The 19,334-nt window shown below is 41.7% G+C and overlaps 1 protein-coding gene across 1 annotated transcript in view; it reads left to right on the top strand.

Moving 5' to 3' along the window:
• celsr1a (cadherin EGF LAG seven-pass G-type receptor 1a) overlaps positions 1 to 19,334 on the top strand; it is an 87,260-nt gene that overhangs the window by 29,057 nt on the left and 38,869 nt on the right. Inside the window, exons 2-6 of the mRNA XM_062443409.1 lie at positions 7,124 to 7,479; positions 7,559 to 7,847; positions 11,337 to 11,559; positions 13,035 to 13,150; positions 15,599 to 15,687. Coding sequence (XP_062299393.1) covers positions 7,124 to 7,479; positions 7,559 to 7,847; positions 11,337 to 11,559; positions 13,035 to 13,150; positions 15,599 to 15,687 — 1,073 coding nt within the window. The remainder of the gene's footprint in view (positions 1 to 7,123; positions 7,480 to 7,558; positions 7,848 to 11,336; positions 11,560 to 13,034; positions 13,151 to 15,598; positions 15,688 to 19,334) is intronic.

A 19,334-nucleotide genomic window follows, 5' to 3' on the forward strand; every position in this document is an offset into this window, starting at 1 on the left:
CCCCTCCGTCCTCGCATCCCTCCGACACTTTGATCAGACGGACAGACAAGTATACCTGAGAGTAAAATACGGCCGACAGCTTGTGGAAGGAGATGAGAGAGGGGCTTTCGCTGAGTGCTTCCAGATAGGAGCGAATGCAAACGCATCATCAGACGAGTGACAGCAGACGAGAAGCTCTCCAGCGCTGAGTTCAAGTTGTAGAGCAGAATCGTGGCTCTGTCAGATCTTAGATTGCGGTGGTGGCGAGGCGTTCTCAGCTGTGATTTTACTGGTGGAATAACTGAAGAAGCTGGCTATGTTATTCCTCTAGAAATTATATTAATACTGTGCAAACATTATTCGTCTTTGATGTGAAAAATGTCGTTTTTAGCTGTCATAAACGTTAAATAGCAGTAGGAGTCACCTCTAATAGATTTTTTTCCTAGAATCCATAAATCTCTGTTTCTCTCTATATCTGTTAACCTGCTGGCCCTTGCATTCCTGTGGTTAATTATCTACACTTGGTTAGCACAGGTTTGCATTTAGAACCCCACTGGGTCATGTGTTAAAGCTCCCAACACATAACAGATGATGAAAACCTGTGAAACAGAGTTATACTGAATGCTACTGAGTTTTTGACACGTATTGGAGAATGAGGTCAAAGCTTCCTTCCATGTGCGCTCCCTATGTGAGTGATGGGGTACAGTTGTAGCCTTTTTAGAACACATTTCCCTTTTTTTGGGTTAATATCCTTCCACTATAACTCAAAAAGGGAACACAAAGAGAGTATTTTAGCCCTAAAAGATGGCGATAATAATTTGACTCATTTGGAGGGGAGAATTCTTAGAAAGGCTTTACTTAAACTTTTAAATGATTTTGTGGATTTTGAATTTAAAGTGCATTTGAAAGGGATCTTCTAACCTGTTAAACCTCCTGTTTTCACCCTAGTATGAATATGAAGAATGATTACATCAACTAAAATCTGTTTCAATGTTCATATTAGGAATTTTGTTTTAAGGCAGAATTGAAAAATCGTGAACCTATCCTTTAGAGAGATGATTCAAGTTTTGCTCCAGCAGTCCATTCAGACATACCTTTGACAAAAAACCTACAGTTGTGTGAAGAACGCACTTAACTTGATTACATTAGAGAAGTCTTTTCATGCTTTTAGAGCATTGATGATGCTGAATAGTCCAGTAATTGAAACAAAATAAGTTATCTGAAGGCAGAAGTGTTTACCTGTTGAAAATGAGGGGAAAAGGCCTGCCATTGTACGGTCCTAACGGCATTTTATCTCAAAGAATTTTGTGTCCTTTGCATTTCTTTGTGGACTTGTGGACATAATTATCTGTATGAATGGGGAAATGGTGCACACTTTCGGAAAATCTCTCTAAGCAAATGTGACCTGCGTGACATGGTGTAAGTAGGTGTGATGGCACGACCTGCCACAAGCGGAAAGCTGCCAGGAAATCAGTTATCAGGCTGCCATGAGCGCTGGTTTCGGTTGCCATTTTTTTTAGGATATTGAGGAAAATAGGTCACTTTTATTCTATTTTGAGTAATAATTCTCCTCGAAAAGTTGAGTGGACATTGGCTGTTGGATGCCTTTTTACTGCTGTCAAAATGTTAAATGGTTGTTCATTAAGTTGGTCATTTACTTTAGAGGTAAATATACAGTAAGTGCTTTCCTCTTTACTTATTTTAGCAACTCCAAGAAGGATATCTCCACTGAGAATCACTCCTCAACCATTCTGCAGCTCTCTCCCTCATTTCCTGCTCTTACTAATCTTCTTTTTCCGTTCATATTTTATTTCTGCAGAGCTAGCTTTATTCCATTTGATGGATGGTGCTTTGATTGACTTCGTGTTTGAGTGATTTGTGTGTGTGTCTGTGTGCACAGGGTGTTTTCAGCGTACAGGATGTCTGTCAGTGTGTCTGCAGGCTGCTGATATGTGATCTGACTTTGGCACTGGTTGCCATGAGAGAGACAGAACAGGAGAAAAGGGAGATGAGGTTTGACAACTTGCTGGAGTCCAAACAGAATGGTTGCGAGTTACTGTCAGGGGCAATTATTCCTTTGATGACAAGTTTAAAAAGTTCTAATGGAGTATTAACAGAGACATTAGAGAGATGAGAGGACAAGTAAAGATGAAGGAGAGTGTGTTTTATTGATTTCAGCTCCGGGTGATGGAAAGTAATTGTTTTGGCCAGCCTTTTGAGTCAGTGGGATGTTTTAGTGGCTAGAAATGCTGCCAGATTGTAACATTCAAAGAGCTTGTTTGCCCTCCCTGATAGGCCAGAGGTGTTCAGGTGTGTCCAAGAAGGAGGAGCTGACACTTGAGTTTCTGCCCAGCGATTGGCTGGAAGCCACTCAGGTTGTAGGCTTTGTATTGATTCAAATATTTGAAACCTCAAAGAGAGACAGCCAAAGAGGGAGAGAGGGGCAGGGGGCGGAGTTGTCTGTTGCCCGGAGAGTTTTTAAAAGTACCAGACATAACAGAAATACTCATCTTTTAATGCAAAGGCTCAAAGACAGAGAATTGCAGCTTATCTCAGTTCTCTGAAGCTACAAATCTGGGTGTAATGAGATGGCGATCTAAATTTTACAAGTTATATCTATCATCTTACAATATCAGCCTTCTACCATCTAAAAAACAATTCAAAATTAAGGGGCTTTAAGCTATAATTGACTTTAAAATTCCGCTCTAAATGCCCCTGTATCTCAGTATATAAAATACATGCTCATTAGATAAAAACCAACAAAAATGCACAAGTCCACAGGTTAAAAACATTACTTTTAACTGGCTAAGTTCTTCTGCACTTGCACGTCTATCATTGTGTTGCCATGGTATTGGTCACTTAAGTTATGAGATTGGCTACATAAATAAAGTTTGACTTGACTTGACTTGACAGGAGTTTTCATTGGCTGCTCCGCTGTAAAACTTTAACAGTGCAGTAAAACGTGGCACAGAATTTTCCTTTTTTACAATGGCTTCCTGCTTTTATAACAGCAGCCCTTCCCTTTGGTTGTAACATTTTATGCTCTCGGTTACATTCTCTTTAGTCTTGATAAATTTCTACAGGATGCAAATAACTTTATGAGCTGAGCATGGCTGTACTGTAATGAAGGAAGGAAGGGTCCAATGTCGGGTGTGAATTTTTTGTGGCTCAATTTAAGTGTTAAAGAACAAGAAAAAAATGAAAATATGATGATTTGATTAAAAATGAAAGCAGTGAGATGTTTATTCCTATCCTCTTCTTTCTTTGTGTGTGAACCGGGGTGAAGTGTGCCTCTCTGGTGGGCTTGTCACCTCTCTGGAACCTGTCGGCACTACAAATGCCTTGTTTGTTTTCTCTTGTTTTACTGACCGTCCCTCTCGCTAACTGACTAAACACTGCTGTTGGTTTTACACAGCTGGGGTTGGGGAGTGGGGGGGAGGCCACCAGAGTTGAAGCTGAATGTATTTATGTATCACATGAGCAAATGTTGCCTTGTTTTGTGAATTATTACAACGTTTTTTCTCAGAGGAAAAAATACTAACTTTTTGACTTATGAGCACCAAACCTCAGAGATGTTAACACGGATGCACAGACAGTGTGTCGTTTCGAGCTGTGTGTGCTTGTCACTCACAGTGACAGCTGGCTGGAATGTGTGTGTCCACAATTTGGCTTTTGTCACGATGAGCTCAAACCACAAACAGAAACCTGTGTGTGTGTGAGAGGACTGTGTGGTTAGGGAAGCACACTGAGAGTTGATAGACAAATTTATTAGCTTTTTGTGTGTCTACGTATGTGTGTGTGTGTGTGTGGTCATTCGCCCTCATACACAAACACAAGCGCGTCATTGGTGCGGCTTGCTTCACAGCTTATTAACAGCTCTTATCACCTCTGCAGCTCCCACCACCAACACTGCAGGCCTCTAACTGTGTGGACTGTTGATATACAGCATCTCCTTTGTTAATAATTAATCCAACTACAAATCACCAAATTCAATATAAAACACTCACTTAACCAACTGATTCCACTTAATGTGTTCAATCATGCAACTGGATTCGCTTAGATACACATTTATCAGTACTGTTAGGCTGTAAAAGTGCAATAATCAGATCATAATGTGGCATAAACGTGTCACTGATTTTTATTGCCGCTTTCCAATCAGTCCTTGTAAATGTGTTAAAACAACAGATGTCAGGTTAATAAGTGATTTGCACATGATACTTCAAAAGTGTGGAGATTACACTGCAGCTTTGATGCTCTCATCTTTTGTTTTTGCTTGGGGTGTCATCTATTAAAAAACTCTCAGTAGTAATAAGTCCGGTTAAACCTGCATGTGTGTTTGTGTGTGCGCATCTGCTGGTGGGCATCTATATTGTGTGTGTGTGTGTGTGTGAGGTGGAATGCTTAGGCATATATTCTTTTCCATGGCGTCTGCCTGTGATACACCCTTTCCACGGTTCAGCCCATCCTCTGCATGTGTGTGTGATCCCATGCTAGCAGCTGGTGGGCTCTATAAATAGAGTGGGTCGGGATGCCTCTGGAAAGAAAAAAGAAACAAACAGCTATCTCGTAGAAGTGTCACAAGCATTATCATAAATACATTGAATAATTGTCACATTGTTGCTGGGGGTCGGTCAAATAGTATTTTTGTGAGTTTTCCTTTCTTCTTCCTTTACTTTCTTATACTTAGATGCATTATCAACAAAGTGAAAGGAGGTATTGCCTTCCTCTGGCTGTATTTAAAAGATGACATGTCACACTGCTTAGCTTATAATTGGCGCCGCATGATTGCATAGTCAATGCAATTCCAATCAGATGTTCTCAGCACCGTCCTTGTCTTTTTCTGCCTCATAAACTCTACTTAACATCTTTCAGTGAGCTTTTCTGTTACGGCCAGTCATTTTATGGATCCAGCTCCTCTGAATCCCAGCAGTGAAAGTCCTTCCCTCTCTCTGCTACAGTTTACTTAGTCGTGAAATTGTCTGTGCAGTAGAGTAGGTGATGAAGTCCTGTGTCAGTCCGATGGCAAAAGCCACACACCGAGCATAGCATTGCTTTCAGGATGTAGTTTGTATGTTTGGGTGTGAGGATTGGCACTGGAATGAATGAATGTGAATGAAAGGCTGAGAGAGTGTATGTGTGCTGCAGAAGGCCCAGTGGTAACAGATTGTGTCAGTACCTACTTGATGTGACCTTTTACAACTGGTGTGATGTTTTGACTTTGCATTGAGTGTGTGTGTGTGTGTGTGTGTGTGTGTGTGTGTGTGTGTGTGTGTGTGTGTATGTGTGTGTGTGTGTGTGAGAGAGAGAGGACGAGAAAGAGAAAAAGAGAGAAAGCAATGATTTAAAAAAGATATCATGAGCCATCAAATACATGCATTTCTCTGTTCTCTCTCTCTGTGTGTGTGTGTGTGTGTGTGTGTGTGGGTGGGTGGGCGGTTAAACGTTCAGCTGATGGATCCCTGGCGGCATGTGGAATAATGTTGAACCCCCTGACACAGACTCAGGGTGGGAGGGAGACAGGTGTGGAGCACCGCAGACAAATAAACACACAGTAGCCAACAGATAGTCCGCCTGTCTGTTAGCCCTGTGTTGAATGAGCACCTCCCTTCCAGCACATTATAGCAGCCTAGTAATCCACAGCTGCTGCTTAATGTCACTGTCCCGCAGAGTGACTTGTTCATGTGTGTATACAGTAGGTGCCTGCATTTGTTCGTGTGCTTTTGTCACCCTGTAGCCACCCACGCTTGGTGATTTATGCCCCTCACAGCCACGAACCAGCAGTAGGTCAGCTGCACTGAACTGAGCGACCCCCACATTGGTTTCCCATTGTGAGTTATTTGTGCTAGTACAGTTGGAGTTGACCTCTAGTCTGGTTAGCAGTTACCTTGAGGCTAGCACGACGAGGCGGCATGTCCACACCCTGCACTGATTGACTGTCCATCTACGTGTCTGAGGAGAGTTTAGGGTCCTGAGAAATGACCTCCTTTATGTCTGAGAGTGACAAGGCGCCTGTCGAACCTCACCATGACTCTTTCACCCCCGAACCCACGGATCCACCACACACTCAAGTCGTCAGTATGGTACAGCAAAGCTTTGCAATCCGACCCATCTCCCTGCGCCGCTTCAACAGTATTTTCCCCCCTACAAATTTCATCCGGCCTCACCACCTGTTGTCAGCTTTCACCCAGCCCTAGCCCTCTGCAGCCTATAGCCTTCTGTTTCCCTCCATAGGCACCAGAAATTACAGTTGTGCCAGAAGTAGGTATGAGACCAGACCCAGCTCTCCCCAGGGGTAGAAATCCTAGACTGATCCAATTACTCCCAGCCAGGGCTTGAATCAAAACTGAATCTACACAGACTGGCATCCACTTAATTCAATCTAGCGACAAAAGTGTTACACAGTAAACAAGTCAAGCTGTTAAGCTGCAGACGAGATAGGATTGGGTTCAGTTTGTAAAAAAAACAAACATTTAGAACATACTGTATATTCAGTTTCTGTATTTGTGTGATGGATACCTTCCTGAAGCAGTACTTAGACCCCTGTGAGACACTGAAAGCAAAGTCTTTTGGAGATAATAATTGATCCAGAGAGAATAAAGCACAGGACAAAGACAACAATAGTGCATTAGACTGAAGCCGGTGACTGGAAAATGAAAGAGGGAGCAGTTTAGCAGGAGACATTTCTTCCACCTCTACACGTGTTTGTGTAACATGATATTAAACAGGAAATAGGTGGAAGAAATATATGCACACCTTTACAAGAAGACATTTCTCATTGCTGTATCATAGTCCAGGCCTACCATTTGTTCAGGTTTGCTGTTTGTCTGTTTTTACCTCTTTGGAAACATTAGAACCACCTTTGGCTTTCAACTGTGTGTTTGTTGGCTTGTGACCTTCCTGCTTTGTTGACATGCTCACCTGGAGTAAACTTGACCCACGAGTGTAAGGACACAGCCCCTAGTTTTGGGCCTTTATCTTGATCAGCAACTTTATCTTAGCACGATAGTATGAATCATAAACTGTTTTCCACTCCACCTGGGTCTGATTTCTTCTTTTCTTCTTTTCTAACCTGTTCCTTTCATTACCCTTTACTGACGTTTTGAGCTGCTAAACAGTGAAATATCTGCTCTCTGGTTTTTTCCAGATGGTGTCCATCGCGTTGTGGCCATGTGTACACTGCGTGTCACCATCATCACCGATGACATGCTGACCAACAGCATCACGGTGCGTCTGGAGAACATGTCCCAGGAACGCTTCCTCTCTCCCCTTCTCAGCCTCTTCTTGGAAGGCGTTGCCGCTGTGCTCTCCACCAAACGGGAAGCGGTGTTCGTGTTCAACATCCAGAACGACACAGATGTGCAAGGCTCCATCCTAAACGTGACATTTTCTGCAATGCAGCCTGGTGGCACCCAGGGCAAAGGAACGTTCTTTCCTTCTGAGGAGCTGCAGGAGCAGATCTACCTCAACAGGACTCTGCTCAGGCTGATATCCTCTCAGGAGGTAACGCACGGTCTGCACATTCACATAAAATAATTCAAATCCAAACTTAAATGCTCACTTTAAGTCTTCTTCTCTTCAGGTTTTGCCGTTTGACGACAACATCTGTCTGCGAGAGCCCTGTGAGAACTACATGAAGTGTGTGTCAGTGCTGAAGTTCGACAGCTCCCCTCCCTTCATCGCCTCTGAAACGGTTCTGTTTCGGCCCATCCACCCCATCAACGGGCTGCGCTGCCGATGTCCGGTCGGCTTTACAGGAGACTACTGCGAGACAGAGATCGACCTCTGTTACTCAGGACCGTGCAAGAACAACGGGAGGTGTCGCAGCCGAGAGGGAGGGTACACCTGCGAATGCCTGGAAGACTTCACCGGTGAGTTGGCTACTACACTATATTGTGCTGAGTACAATGTGACTAATGACCGACTAAATGACGAACGTATAGTGTAGTGAAGCAAGCTTTGAAGGTCTATTATACAGATGTAAGAGGGCTCATAATGTTTCAGACAATGGCTGAAGTGAGTTGTACAAAACTGCCAAACCGCACTGACGGGTTGTAAAACCTATTGTTGAATCTTGAGGTCGACCACAGTGCACAGAGGAAACCACACTGTGTAATAGCGTACGTATAGGCGGCTGCACACATACAGTAGATTTATTGCTATATACAGTAAAAGTGCACGGAATGCAGGCTAAACTTGCCAAACCAGATCCGTCTCAAATATCAGTCAACCCATGAACCATAGCAACATTAACACAGAACCTTTTTTTTGATCAGTCTTTAACATTGTGAAATATGCACCACATTAATGCTATGCAAAGTGGCAGTTATAACGCTCTACTATCAGTATGACAGTACTATCAGTCATGACAGTTTTGCCCCCTGTAATCCAAATAGCTTCTTTGCTCCTCTATTGCTTAAAAATGTTGCTTGTCAAAAATGAGAGAAATATAGATGATGATAGGATCAAAGATTATTGTGAGTAAATAAGATCTTATAGTACGTATTCTTATGAATAAGTGAAACCACATTGTTTTGACTCACCAAAGCTTTGACGCTATTGCATTGATTGACAGTCATTGTCATATCACACCTAGGAATGTAGGAACTCACCAGAGAAAAAGAAGACACCTAGCTAGCAAACACAAATGTAAGCATAAGTTTAAAAGTTATAAAAATATAATATTTTTTAGGAAGGAAGGTAATTCATTTACCACATGTATTTTAGGATACATGCAAATTATTTTGGCGATAAACACTCGTAAACATATTTGTGTGTCTACAAAACTCCACAGTGTACCTTTAACCTTAGCTATTGTTCTGATTGAGAAAAGCAACGAAAACCATAAACTCTGCATGGAAGCTGTAAGTTACAGTCACAGCATCAGATGGTAGATGAGGTATGGGAAGCCTCGGAAGCTTTCATCATTCCCATTGAAATCGTTTTCCGAAATATTTCCCAGTGTCAGTGATCTTCCTCTCATACTTCCCCCTCGTACATCTGATACCTGACTGTCTCTGCATCTCTGTCTCTCCCTAATAGAGCCTAGAGGGCCTCTGACAGCCTTCACCCCTCCTCTCCCTCTGTCTGTCCCAACACTACCTTTCCTCTCCTTCTCTTCCTCTATCTTATCTGATGTAATTACCTGATTATACGTGCCTTTGTCACTCACTGACCTACTCTCGCCTTCCTCTCCTGCTCCCCATATCCATCTTCTCCACTCACCCATCATATTTTACTTACCCACATCTATGTATCACCCCTTTGAAGGTCACAGTTCAACTCCAGATAGTCAGGGCCCATCAGGGGCCATAATGGGGCTGATGACAGCTTCCTCTTGGGTTTCCTACATTACAGGGAAACAGATCCTTATAATTCCTCCTCGGAAAAAAGGATTATGCTGAGGAGAGAAGGGCCATTACCTGGTTCCAGGCTGTGGTGTTGGGGGGTCTGTGTGCGTCCTGGGTGGAGAGATCTTGTCTGGACAGCAAGTTGATGCACAGCACCGCAACGGGACACTGAGGCACCTATCACAAATAATATTAGACTCAGAAAGAAGGGCGGCTGGTGAATTAGTGGAGGAATTTCAATGAGCCGAGCCAAAAAACCTGGCTCAAGTTGTTGACTCTGGACGAAGAGTTTCATGGTCATTTAGGAGGAATTTCCCAAACCGAGACCAAATGCTGTAAAGAAAGTGAATCAGATTATATGATAATAAATTTGATACCAACATGTGGTCTCTATGCTAGCCAGTGGGGGACAGGCTTCTGGACGACACCCAGTCCATCTTGAAATAGCTGCACGGATAGAAGACCTCGAACATAATAAGCCAACCTAAAGACTCCAGGTTAGCTTGGTTGGTGCCTAGACTGACTCTCAAAAGGAAGCAAGGCAAAACAGCAGATAGACTGGTTTGGAGCCATGTCCATGTTGAACGCTAGAAGCAACAGACACTACTGGTCAGTCATTTGATTTATTTTTTTAATATGACTGTGGATAACTGGCCAGATATAGACAATCTAACGTTTCCTTTTGTTCTTTGAACGTTTTCCAACATCAGTTCAAACATGGCAGTTACATAACAGTGTTTTTTCAGACATTTTAATCTGGTTTTGATCTAATTTGCCTAATATTCATAGTCCTTGAGGAGATTCAGTAACACAAATAATTGCATTGTATGAGCTTTGAGTTCCTATGAATAGTATAACCTGTATTTTAAAGTTCCTTGGTGCATTTGGACAAAACCAACTGGCCAAACTAACTGAAGTTGGTGTAGAAGAGGTGAGTTGATAGAGCATGTACAGATAAAAAAAGCTAATTCACCATAAAATCATTTTAGGAATGCAGTATCTGAGCTGGAGGGATGCTCAGAAGAACTTAACCGGTCGGCGATTATCTGATCTTTATGGTTTAAAAGTATCAGGATGAGTTTAGCCATGGCTCGGATTAAATAGAGGAATGTTAGAGGTATCTTTCTTGACATCACCTTTACCGCTGAGCTGTTCATACAACTCTATCTTTCTGCCTTTCTAACTCTCCACTAAGTCTCTGCCTTTGTCTGTCCCTCTCTTCCCCTCTAACCCCTTTTATCTCCCATCCTCTCTCTTCTCTCCAAATATGGCCATATTAGCTTGTGGCTAAGACCCAAGCTTCTCAGGAAAGGCCTATAAAGAGGGCTTTGTCATTTTTGCTAATGTTTAGATGGAGCTTTACTTGAACTGATGTTTTAGAGGGGATCTTAAGCACACAGGGACAGATTTACCAAGGCTTTAGATGTGATGCATTCTGCCCTAATACAAATTTAAACTTGGCCGTCAACAAACCTAAATTTTCTTTCTTTTGTTAAGACTTGAAAGTTTGTATTGCTTCATATCAACTACAGCTGTAATGATCTGATGTCAATGTTAATGGAATACAGAATATATACAGATTGTGACCACAAATTCGATAAAACCGCAATGCATATTTGTACAACACCATTTTCTTGGGCCCACAATGTTTTGCTGTGTTTAACCTGTAGACTCAATAAGGAAAGTATGTTGTATTAGTGTGCATGACTGGTAATCAAAGGCGTCTTGTTAAAACAACTGGATTCCATTTAGATGTGAAGTCTGTATCAACACTGGACAATATGCTTCACAGAAAAGATAAAATAATGATGATAAACTGATGAGATGATACAGTGACAGGTAATTCATCATTCACGCTGCTATGATCACACAGCTCATACTGTACGTGTTACAGTGTACTGACAGGCTTCCAAAGAGGCAACGGTTAAGGACCTGGATTTGGACCAATAACACAAATGAATGTACAAACAGAACATGTGTAAAACCAGATTCCTCCTTTTTCTCTGGTAGGCGATCACTGTGAAGTGAATGCATCATCTGACCGATGTGTACCAGGCGTGTGTAAGAATGGCGGCGAGTGTGTCAACCGGCTCGCAGGCGGTTTCATGTGCCAGTGTCCACCAGGGGAGTACGAGAAGCCCTACTGTGAGATGACCACCCGCAGCTTCCCAGGACAGTCCTTCATCACCTTCAGAGGCCTGCGGCAAAGGTTCCACTTCACTGTCTCCTTCATGTGAGTACTTTCTTTTTTCCCTATGATCAATCCTTCCCTATTTCTTTCTTTACTAATTACCACGAGGTAATTACCACCTCCAAATGACTATATGTGGATGAAATTCAGTTCAAGATAAAGATAGTTTGTTACTGTTGCTAGACCTGTTAATCTCGAATAGAGAGCAGATTTACCACTTGAAACTGTCAATAATTAATGAAACAATAGATCATTGATTTCAGGCACAGGTAGACAAAAGCAAGTCCCTTTACAATTGCCAAAACCATCAGTTTGCCTCCAGCACTATGTAACAAATTTACACTGTTCTGAAGATGTACGAAATTTTGGATTGTTAAAAACTCTCTCTCTGAGGATAACATTTCACATTTCTTCACCTCCCACCTGGAATTGCTGCTCACTTTTTCACTGTAGGTAGCAACAGCACTACATGTGATACTTGTATCAGTGTGTGTAGCAAATGGTAATTAAGGGAGTGTGAGGAGCTGCACAAATAAACATGGTCGAGTTCAGTCAGCTAAAGTGTGTCAACTGGGGCGTGCTGAGACATGTAGACACTTTTCCATTGTCTCAATTCCCTCTTCTTGATATGCATATGCTCACACACACACACAGACACACATAAACACACAAATACAGTATATATAAGAGTAAAGAACACACACTCTGCCGGGATGTGCAACTTTGTGAGGTGTGCTTAAATTGTCACACCCTCAAATTTGCAAGAACTGTGGTTCAGCAAGTTTGCGACACAATTTTAAGCAAAGAAAAAAACATTTGCTGCTTGTTTGGTTACCAGTAGCTAAAAGGTGAGATGAGTTTAAGTGATATGATGTGAGTCAATCGGCAGCATGACGGTGAGAAGGTTTGCAGTGCGGTGAAAACAGGAAAGGCTTTGTGATGAGTTTCCCTTATCAGTGTTTGGCTACTGCTGTCCTGATTTCCTGCCCCGCTGGCCTCACTGGCATCTGCCGGCTGACTCCTCTGCCCTCACCTTACACTCCTGACACACACACAGACAAACAGCCACACATGTAAAGTTGTACGCTCGTAGAACACACATACATGAGTGCGCACTTGCTCATTAACTCCTGCATCGTCTAAAGGCAGGGGAACAGTTTCCTCTGAGCTGCCTACCAGCTTTATACACATCCTGCCTCTCCTTTCCATGTGACTTTTCCTCAAGAGCTCCTCGGTCCTTTCATCATAAAGCTATCTGCACGGCCTTCAACTTCTCAGTCCTGGTTTGTTTGAGTTGGATAGGTGCTGAGAAATGTGACAGGAAATATGAGCCAAAGCAGAGAAAAACAGTTGGAATTCACTCAACTGCCTCTGCGAGACAAATGGTCACCTCCAATTTTAGATTAAATTAACTGTCCTGGGTCTTAGGACATTTGTCACATCACCTCCACTTATCCCAACCATAAAAACACAAAATAATCTTTAATAAACTTTAAAAAGCCTGTCTTTTACTTTAGGTTTGCTACCAGAGAAAGGAATGCTCTACTTCTCTACAACGGCAGGTTCAACGAGAAGCACGACTTCATCGCTCTGGAGATCATCGATGAGCAAATTCAACTCACCTTTTCGGGAGGTGAGGACTCATGCTGTGTGTGTTTGTGCATAGCAGTGAATGTGTATGGACCACTTAAAATAACTCATGTCAATATCAGCTCCATTTTAATTAGATTAAGACTGGTGTGAAAGTGCTCCTTTATCTAAAGTGACTTTCACAAAAAGCCTGTTAAATAGTCTTATCAACACGCGCTTTCTTTGGACAAAGGTGTGCTTTTGTGTCAGTGCATATACGTTTCCAAATGTTCCACAGTTTGCACATGTTCATTTGAGTGTGTATTTGTCTGTGAAGGTAAGAAGTATGGGTGTGTTTGACTGTTTTGAAAGCAGCTGCTTCCTCAGAGAGGGAGCTGCCCAAGTCCCCAGGAATAGTACCGGGCTTTGATGCCAATTTGACATAGTGGCCAAACCGTATAATTACAACTTCACGTGACGCACACTGGCCCAAAAACACTATTTCCCGTAGACTTACATTATGAAAGAGACGTCTTCTGTAAATCGGTGGATAATTTTTTTGAACATCAAAACCCCAGGAAATGACTCTTTTCACTATCAGAATTTGATCCATTCGGTCCAGTAACATTTGGAAAGTCTGGAAAAGCCGCATGATTGAATTCGTGGAGGATTAAACCAGCTCGGCCAGCTGAAGTATCTGGAGCGCCTGCTCCATGGGCCACACGATTCTGGAAGATACGGTTAATTTTATATCAGGAAGTCGACCTTTTTTAGCTTCATGCACCTCTGAGCAAATTTTATAGGAATGAATGGAGCCACACCTCCATTGCCGCAGCCAGTTCTCTTTATACATCCATGGAACCAGACTGATTAATAACACATAGATACTTATCTGTACATAAACACAGACTTATACACACACACACACACACACACACACACACAAGCTGACGAACACTCAAAACTTTTCTCAGTTGAGTATGGAGACAGTTAAGCGCACCATTACAGTTAGATTTAAAGGTACATTTTAGATGAGACTAGGTTTGAAAAGTTAAGTCTTCCACGCTTTTACCCTGTGTTGCTCTGTGCACAATGACACGCCTAAAAATTTAAAAAAGTGCATCGATTCGACAAAATGAAGCACGACTCGGGGGTCTCTCAACCGATTAATCAAATCATCGGTTTTTGAGGGGGAGTTCTTGCTCAATATGCACACACTCACACACATACAGCATACATCCAGCATCACTGTTAAAGCTGGTAACTGCTGGATCACAGATCAAACACATATCATTTGTATTCAGAGTCAGCCTACTTTCCCATGGTACCATGCAGGGAGAATTCCAGTTCAATATGATTATGTTGGGTGAAGCCTGTTTGGGAGCAAAGCCTAGTCCTTGTGCCCTACTTTAAAACCTGAAATATGACTGAGATGTTGTGTGCATGACTCATCAAATTAAATGCTCAGAATCATGACTCATGGTTAATGAGAGGAGCGAAAGGAAAGACTTTGATTTGTTTGCGCTATTTCTCGTTCACTGCTCTTTTATGCAGCCACATATAGTAAATACACGAGTGAATTAAAACACAAAGTCGGCTTTCTTATGCTCTTCTGTCTCTAATGTGCACACAGCCAGAAAAACACACATCACTCATTAACTCTCTCACACACTCACATACAAATTAACACATATTTCTTGTCAGTGTTGCTGTTTGCTGATTAGCAGAGCAGTGGATTCCTGCCCAGGCTTCTCCTGCCTTTGACAAACAGAGTAAACCCTCAGTAAATCTGGTGCCATTGTGCTCCACAGTCTTCGTACTGAGAGCCATTGATACCGACCACAGACACAAGACGTTGGCTTTCCCAGCAGTTGATTTATGATCATGCTGTGTACGTGTGTGTGTGTATGTGTGTGTGTCAAGTCATGACACAATATCTGCCAATAATTGTAACATATCGGTTGCATTAAAGCAAGGCTATGTAAACTTTAAAAGATGACGCACAATCTTAATTTTATGAATGAAAGGTTGAATTCAAAAGAAATAAAACAGCCTTACTGAATTTAAGAAGCGTGCATTGGCTGATTCGTTATATTGAGTCAGTTTGCTTACTGTATGACTACGCTCTACTTGACCGACCTACTTTTTCCACCATATTTAATGTCACAGCTAAAGGTTTCAATGGTTAGAGGTTATAGATTACAGGCTATAAATTAATAACGTCAAAATGTTATTGACTTAACAATTGGTGTTTGAAACTATGCCATAAACATAAACCGCAGCTGTGCTTAACCATTTAAATGACATTATACTCATAAATCAATTATCTCTCTCCCTCTTTACTTTCCATCAACCCTTTCTTTTCCCCTGATGTCTGCTCTCTTTCCCCCCTCACTTCCTCTCGTCTACGACCTCATCCTTCCTCGACTCATTCCTTTGCCTTTTCCTGCCCTCTCGTTGTCTGACCTCCCATCCCTCATCTTCTTTCTTCCCTTCTTCCCTTGTCATCCAGGTGAGACGAAAACCACGGTGTCTCCCTTCCTCCCAGGTGGAGTCAGTGACGGCCAGTGGCACTCTGTCCAGCTCCATTACTACAACAAGGTAAGGAACTTAATCAACCGTCCGTCCGCTGCTGTCCTCCTGCATTAAACGTTTTTTTAAGTTGTGTTTTTCAGCGCACGGCCACTGTTGAGGGTCAGGAAGTTCAGGAGTCATACTGTGGAAGTGAAATGTACGAAAAGTGATTTTCTTTGAGGCTAACAATCCACTCGACCTTGATCGCCGATTTGGGGGATTATCTTCATAGTGCAGGTCTTAGTAGTGACATTAAGTCTGACACAAGTTTACTCCTCTGCTTTTGGTGTCAGCACTGACTAATAGCATAGCTTTCCTGATAAAGGCACAGCGGTCTGGCTTTGACTTCAGGGGTCGAAAGTTCATCAGGTCATCAGAAAGGTTCACTGAGTTTGTCTCTGGTTGTCTTTGAGTTCAGGAGTTAAATGTTGTCCAACCCCTTTCTTGTATTTGGGCATATATTGTCTATATATGGACCCAAAGGTTACTTTCACAATGGGAATAAATCTAAACTTAATCACTGTGTCTAAATTAGGTCTTCGAGACGTTCCCACGATGGTCTTCTTGCCTCTTTGCTCAGTCCAATCTTAGAAAAGAGAGAGTGATTATTTCAAAACCTAGCTCATATATCCACTTCAGTTGTAATATTATATCAGAAGGGCTTACATTGCAGTCAATTGCTGGTGTTAATTTCCAGCAAACTTCCAGAGCCTGCGGGCATTGTTCTTATGAAATTAAACCAGACAGAAAATAAGATAACACTGGCTTACTGAGTGTGTACATGCTATAGTTTGGTCTCATAGAATTAATTAGATTGCTGCTTGAATGAATTGTAAAAAAAACCAATGTGCTGGTCAGTGGTTTACTGTTATGGAATTGTCAATATTATGTGTGTCTCTGTGAATTAGCCTGGTGTTGCTAGTAGGGCAATTACTGTCAGTCTTACCTGCTTTCAAACCATCATTCATCATTTTGTGGTAGATTTCAGTAAATTTGATCTAACAAAGTTGATATAGTCGTTAATTCACCTTGTTCCCCTAAATAAAACCAATCAATTTAAGCCTTGTGGACATGTGAGACACCATGTGCTAGCCTTATCTCATAGCCTTTCACAGCTAATATGCTAACTGTCATGCAAGGCTGTTTTTTATCCATGCTCTTTCTCTTCTCTTTCTCCACGTATGCTTAGCTTTGCTGCCATGTATGTGAAGCTGAATGCTGTAGCTTCAGTTGCCAGATCCATGGCATCCAGCATCATATTTCAGTAGCCACCTGTGTTTCATAACTTGTTAAAGAGAGTACCCCGTTTCTTGGCCCTAACACTAGCCTACAATGCACACTGTCTCACATTTCACAGGTTGTTCATCTCTTGCTTGTATCTACCGCCAGTAGAGCCCATAGCATACTTGGCGGGCTTGACAGGGAAGCATTCATCACATGGGATCAATCAGGCTACCTTACTGTTCCATGTTAGCTACGGGGTCACATATGTACCTATTGTTTGAGGTGTATTTAGGCTGCATGTCCCCCTCTTGAAAGATAATGATGCCAGAGACAATGGCTTAAACCTTGTAGTGCTTTGTTAAGGTTGATACAAGGCCCCTGACTACCACAGGTATTATTTACAGGGTACAATCTGTTGGCACTGCAGACATTCTTTGTTTTGTTTGTCTATGAGGTTTATGAGTGTTTATAGAGATGTCGCCATGGAAACGGGAGATTAATATCCATGTCCAAACAGATTTCTTGCTCTGTTCCTGTTCTGCGCCATTTGCTTCTTTTTTTTTTTAAATTTAGCGTTACTGATCCTATAGGCTGTTTTTTTTGCTTCTGTGGCATGCAGATACATGCATGCACAAACACACCCGCAGATGCTGCCGTAGTTCATCCAACATCCTGATGTCCAAAAATGTCCAACTGGACAACAAGATATGTCATACAACATGCACTGAGACACATTCCCATGCGTACACACCAGTATTACACCAGTATGATTAGCCAGTAGAGCAGGGGGTGGGTGCGTTCCACCAATGTCAGTCTTAATAAAGACCAGTGATTTGTAGAGCTGGTGACACATTCCGTTAAATTAGCCCGAGGCTGACTGTAGTACTGACGTTGGGTCAGCTTTTCTTCATGTGTTGAATGATCAGAAGTCAAATTGACTGATGGTAATTTAATCCTACATCAGTTGCTGGAGGGATTAGAGGAAATGTATATGGCAAAAGCAGTAATGTTCTCACAATAGATTAGACATGTTGACATGTGACTCTGGGGATGTGAACGAAGGCACACACGTTTTTGACATGCATGAAGGAGTGTTCACTCTTACACACACACACACACACACACACACACACACACACACACACACACACACACACACACTTGTTTGTAACTAGCATTACTTGCATAGCCCAGGGAGATGAGAGAAGATCTGAGCCCAATTCTCAGGAAGTGATGTAATCCAGATTCACGTCATGCAAACACACACATAAATAACATGCTTGCTCTGTCCATATGTTATCTTCGTGGAAGCTTTTAAGGGTTTTAGCCACCTTAAATGGAGAGATTTTGGTGAAGATGGCTACTGGTGATTGATATATTGTTTAGAGATCAAAGGATGAACCAGCTTTTTGTAAGTTAATAAGTAGCCAAGTTATAACCTGTTTACAAAATAAGGATTTGTATCTCTAAATTAAAACAGGTCAAACCACAAAAACTACTTTTCATGCAGAGACTAGTTTTTACACCCTTTTTTAGATTTACACCCAGTAACTGGCATTTGTAACCATTGTGTAGCTAACTGTATTAATGTTTATGTGGTAAACATTAATGGTGGTATACGTATGTCTGTTTAAATGGAAGAGTAAAAAAGGTGATATGAAACATGGTTGACATATTTAACCTGATCAAAATTCTGGTTATTAGGATGTAAACTAGAAAGATATTCAATTACATTTAACTAAAATAACAAAGTACACCTTAAGTTACATGCAAATGCAAATAACGTTAGCTTAAATTGCTGAATACTGAATAGTGTTGTTAGCATACTCTGACATTTCCAGCTCAGTTGTGTGGATACTGCTAACTCTGAAAGTTAAATTTATATTTATGTATGCATATATAAATATAACAATTTAATAGTATATTGTTTAACCCATTAAAACTGTTGTTTTTGGTAACAGGTTACAGCTTGTGATGCTACATTTTGATAGGAGGGTGCTACAGATGTTTCCTAGCAAATTATTTATACATTACTACATACATTTAGGTTGTACCTAAGTTTTAATGGTGCAACCTAATTTATTAAATTAGGTAAATTTTATTTTTTGGTTTTATAAATCACTTGTTCGCTAGTAGGCAGTAAGAAATTATGGGAAGCTTAACACACAAACTTAATAATAGATTTACTAATAGCTGGTCTAACCCAGTTGAGAGTTGTTATTCCCAGTCACGTTTAACGGTCCTAACGGCACACTCACACAATACACACATGCACACACAGAAGGTGATTTACTGGGTCAGAAGATGAGGGGGTTGAGATTGTATAAGGGTGTGCGGGTGCCCCCTTTTTAAAGCCATTGCGACTCATCTCTGAAGAACCAGGGTGCCCCTGTTAAAAAACACAGGTCAGAGGTCGGGGGAAGGGTTGGCATGACAACAGACATGGATTT

The sequence above is a fragment of the Scomber scombrus genome, chromosome 22 (genome assembly GCF_963691925.1).
Source record: "Scomber scombrus chromosome 22, fScoSco1.1, whole genome shotgun sequence".
In the NCBI taxonomy this organism is placed as follows: Eukaryota; Metazoa; Chordata; class Actinopteri; order Scombriformes; family Scombridae; genus Scomber; species Scomber scombrus.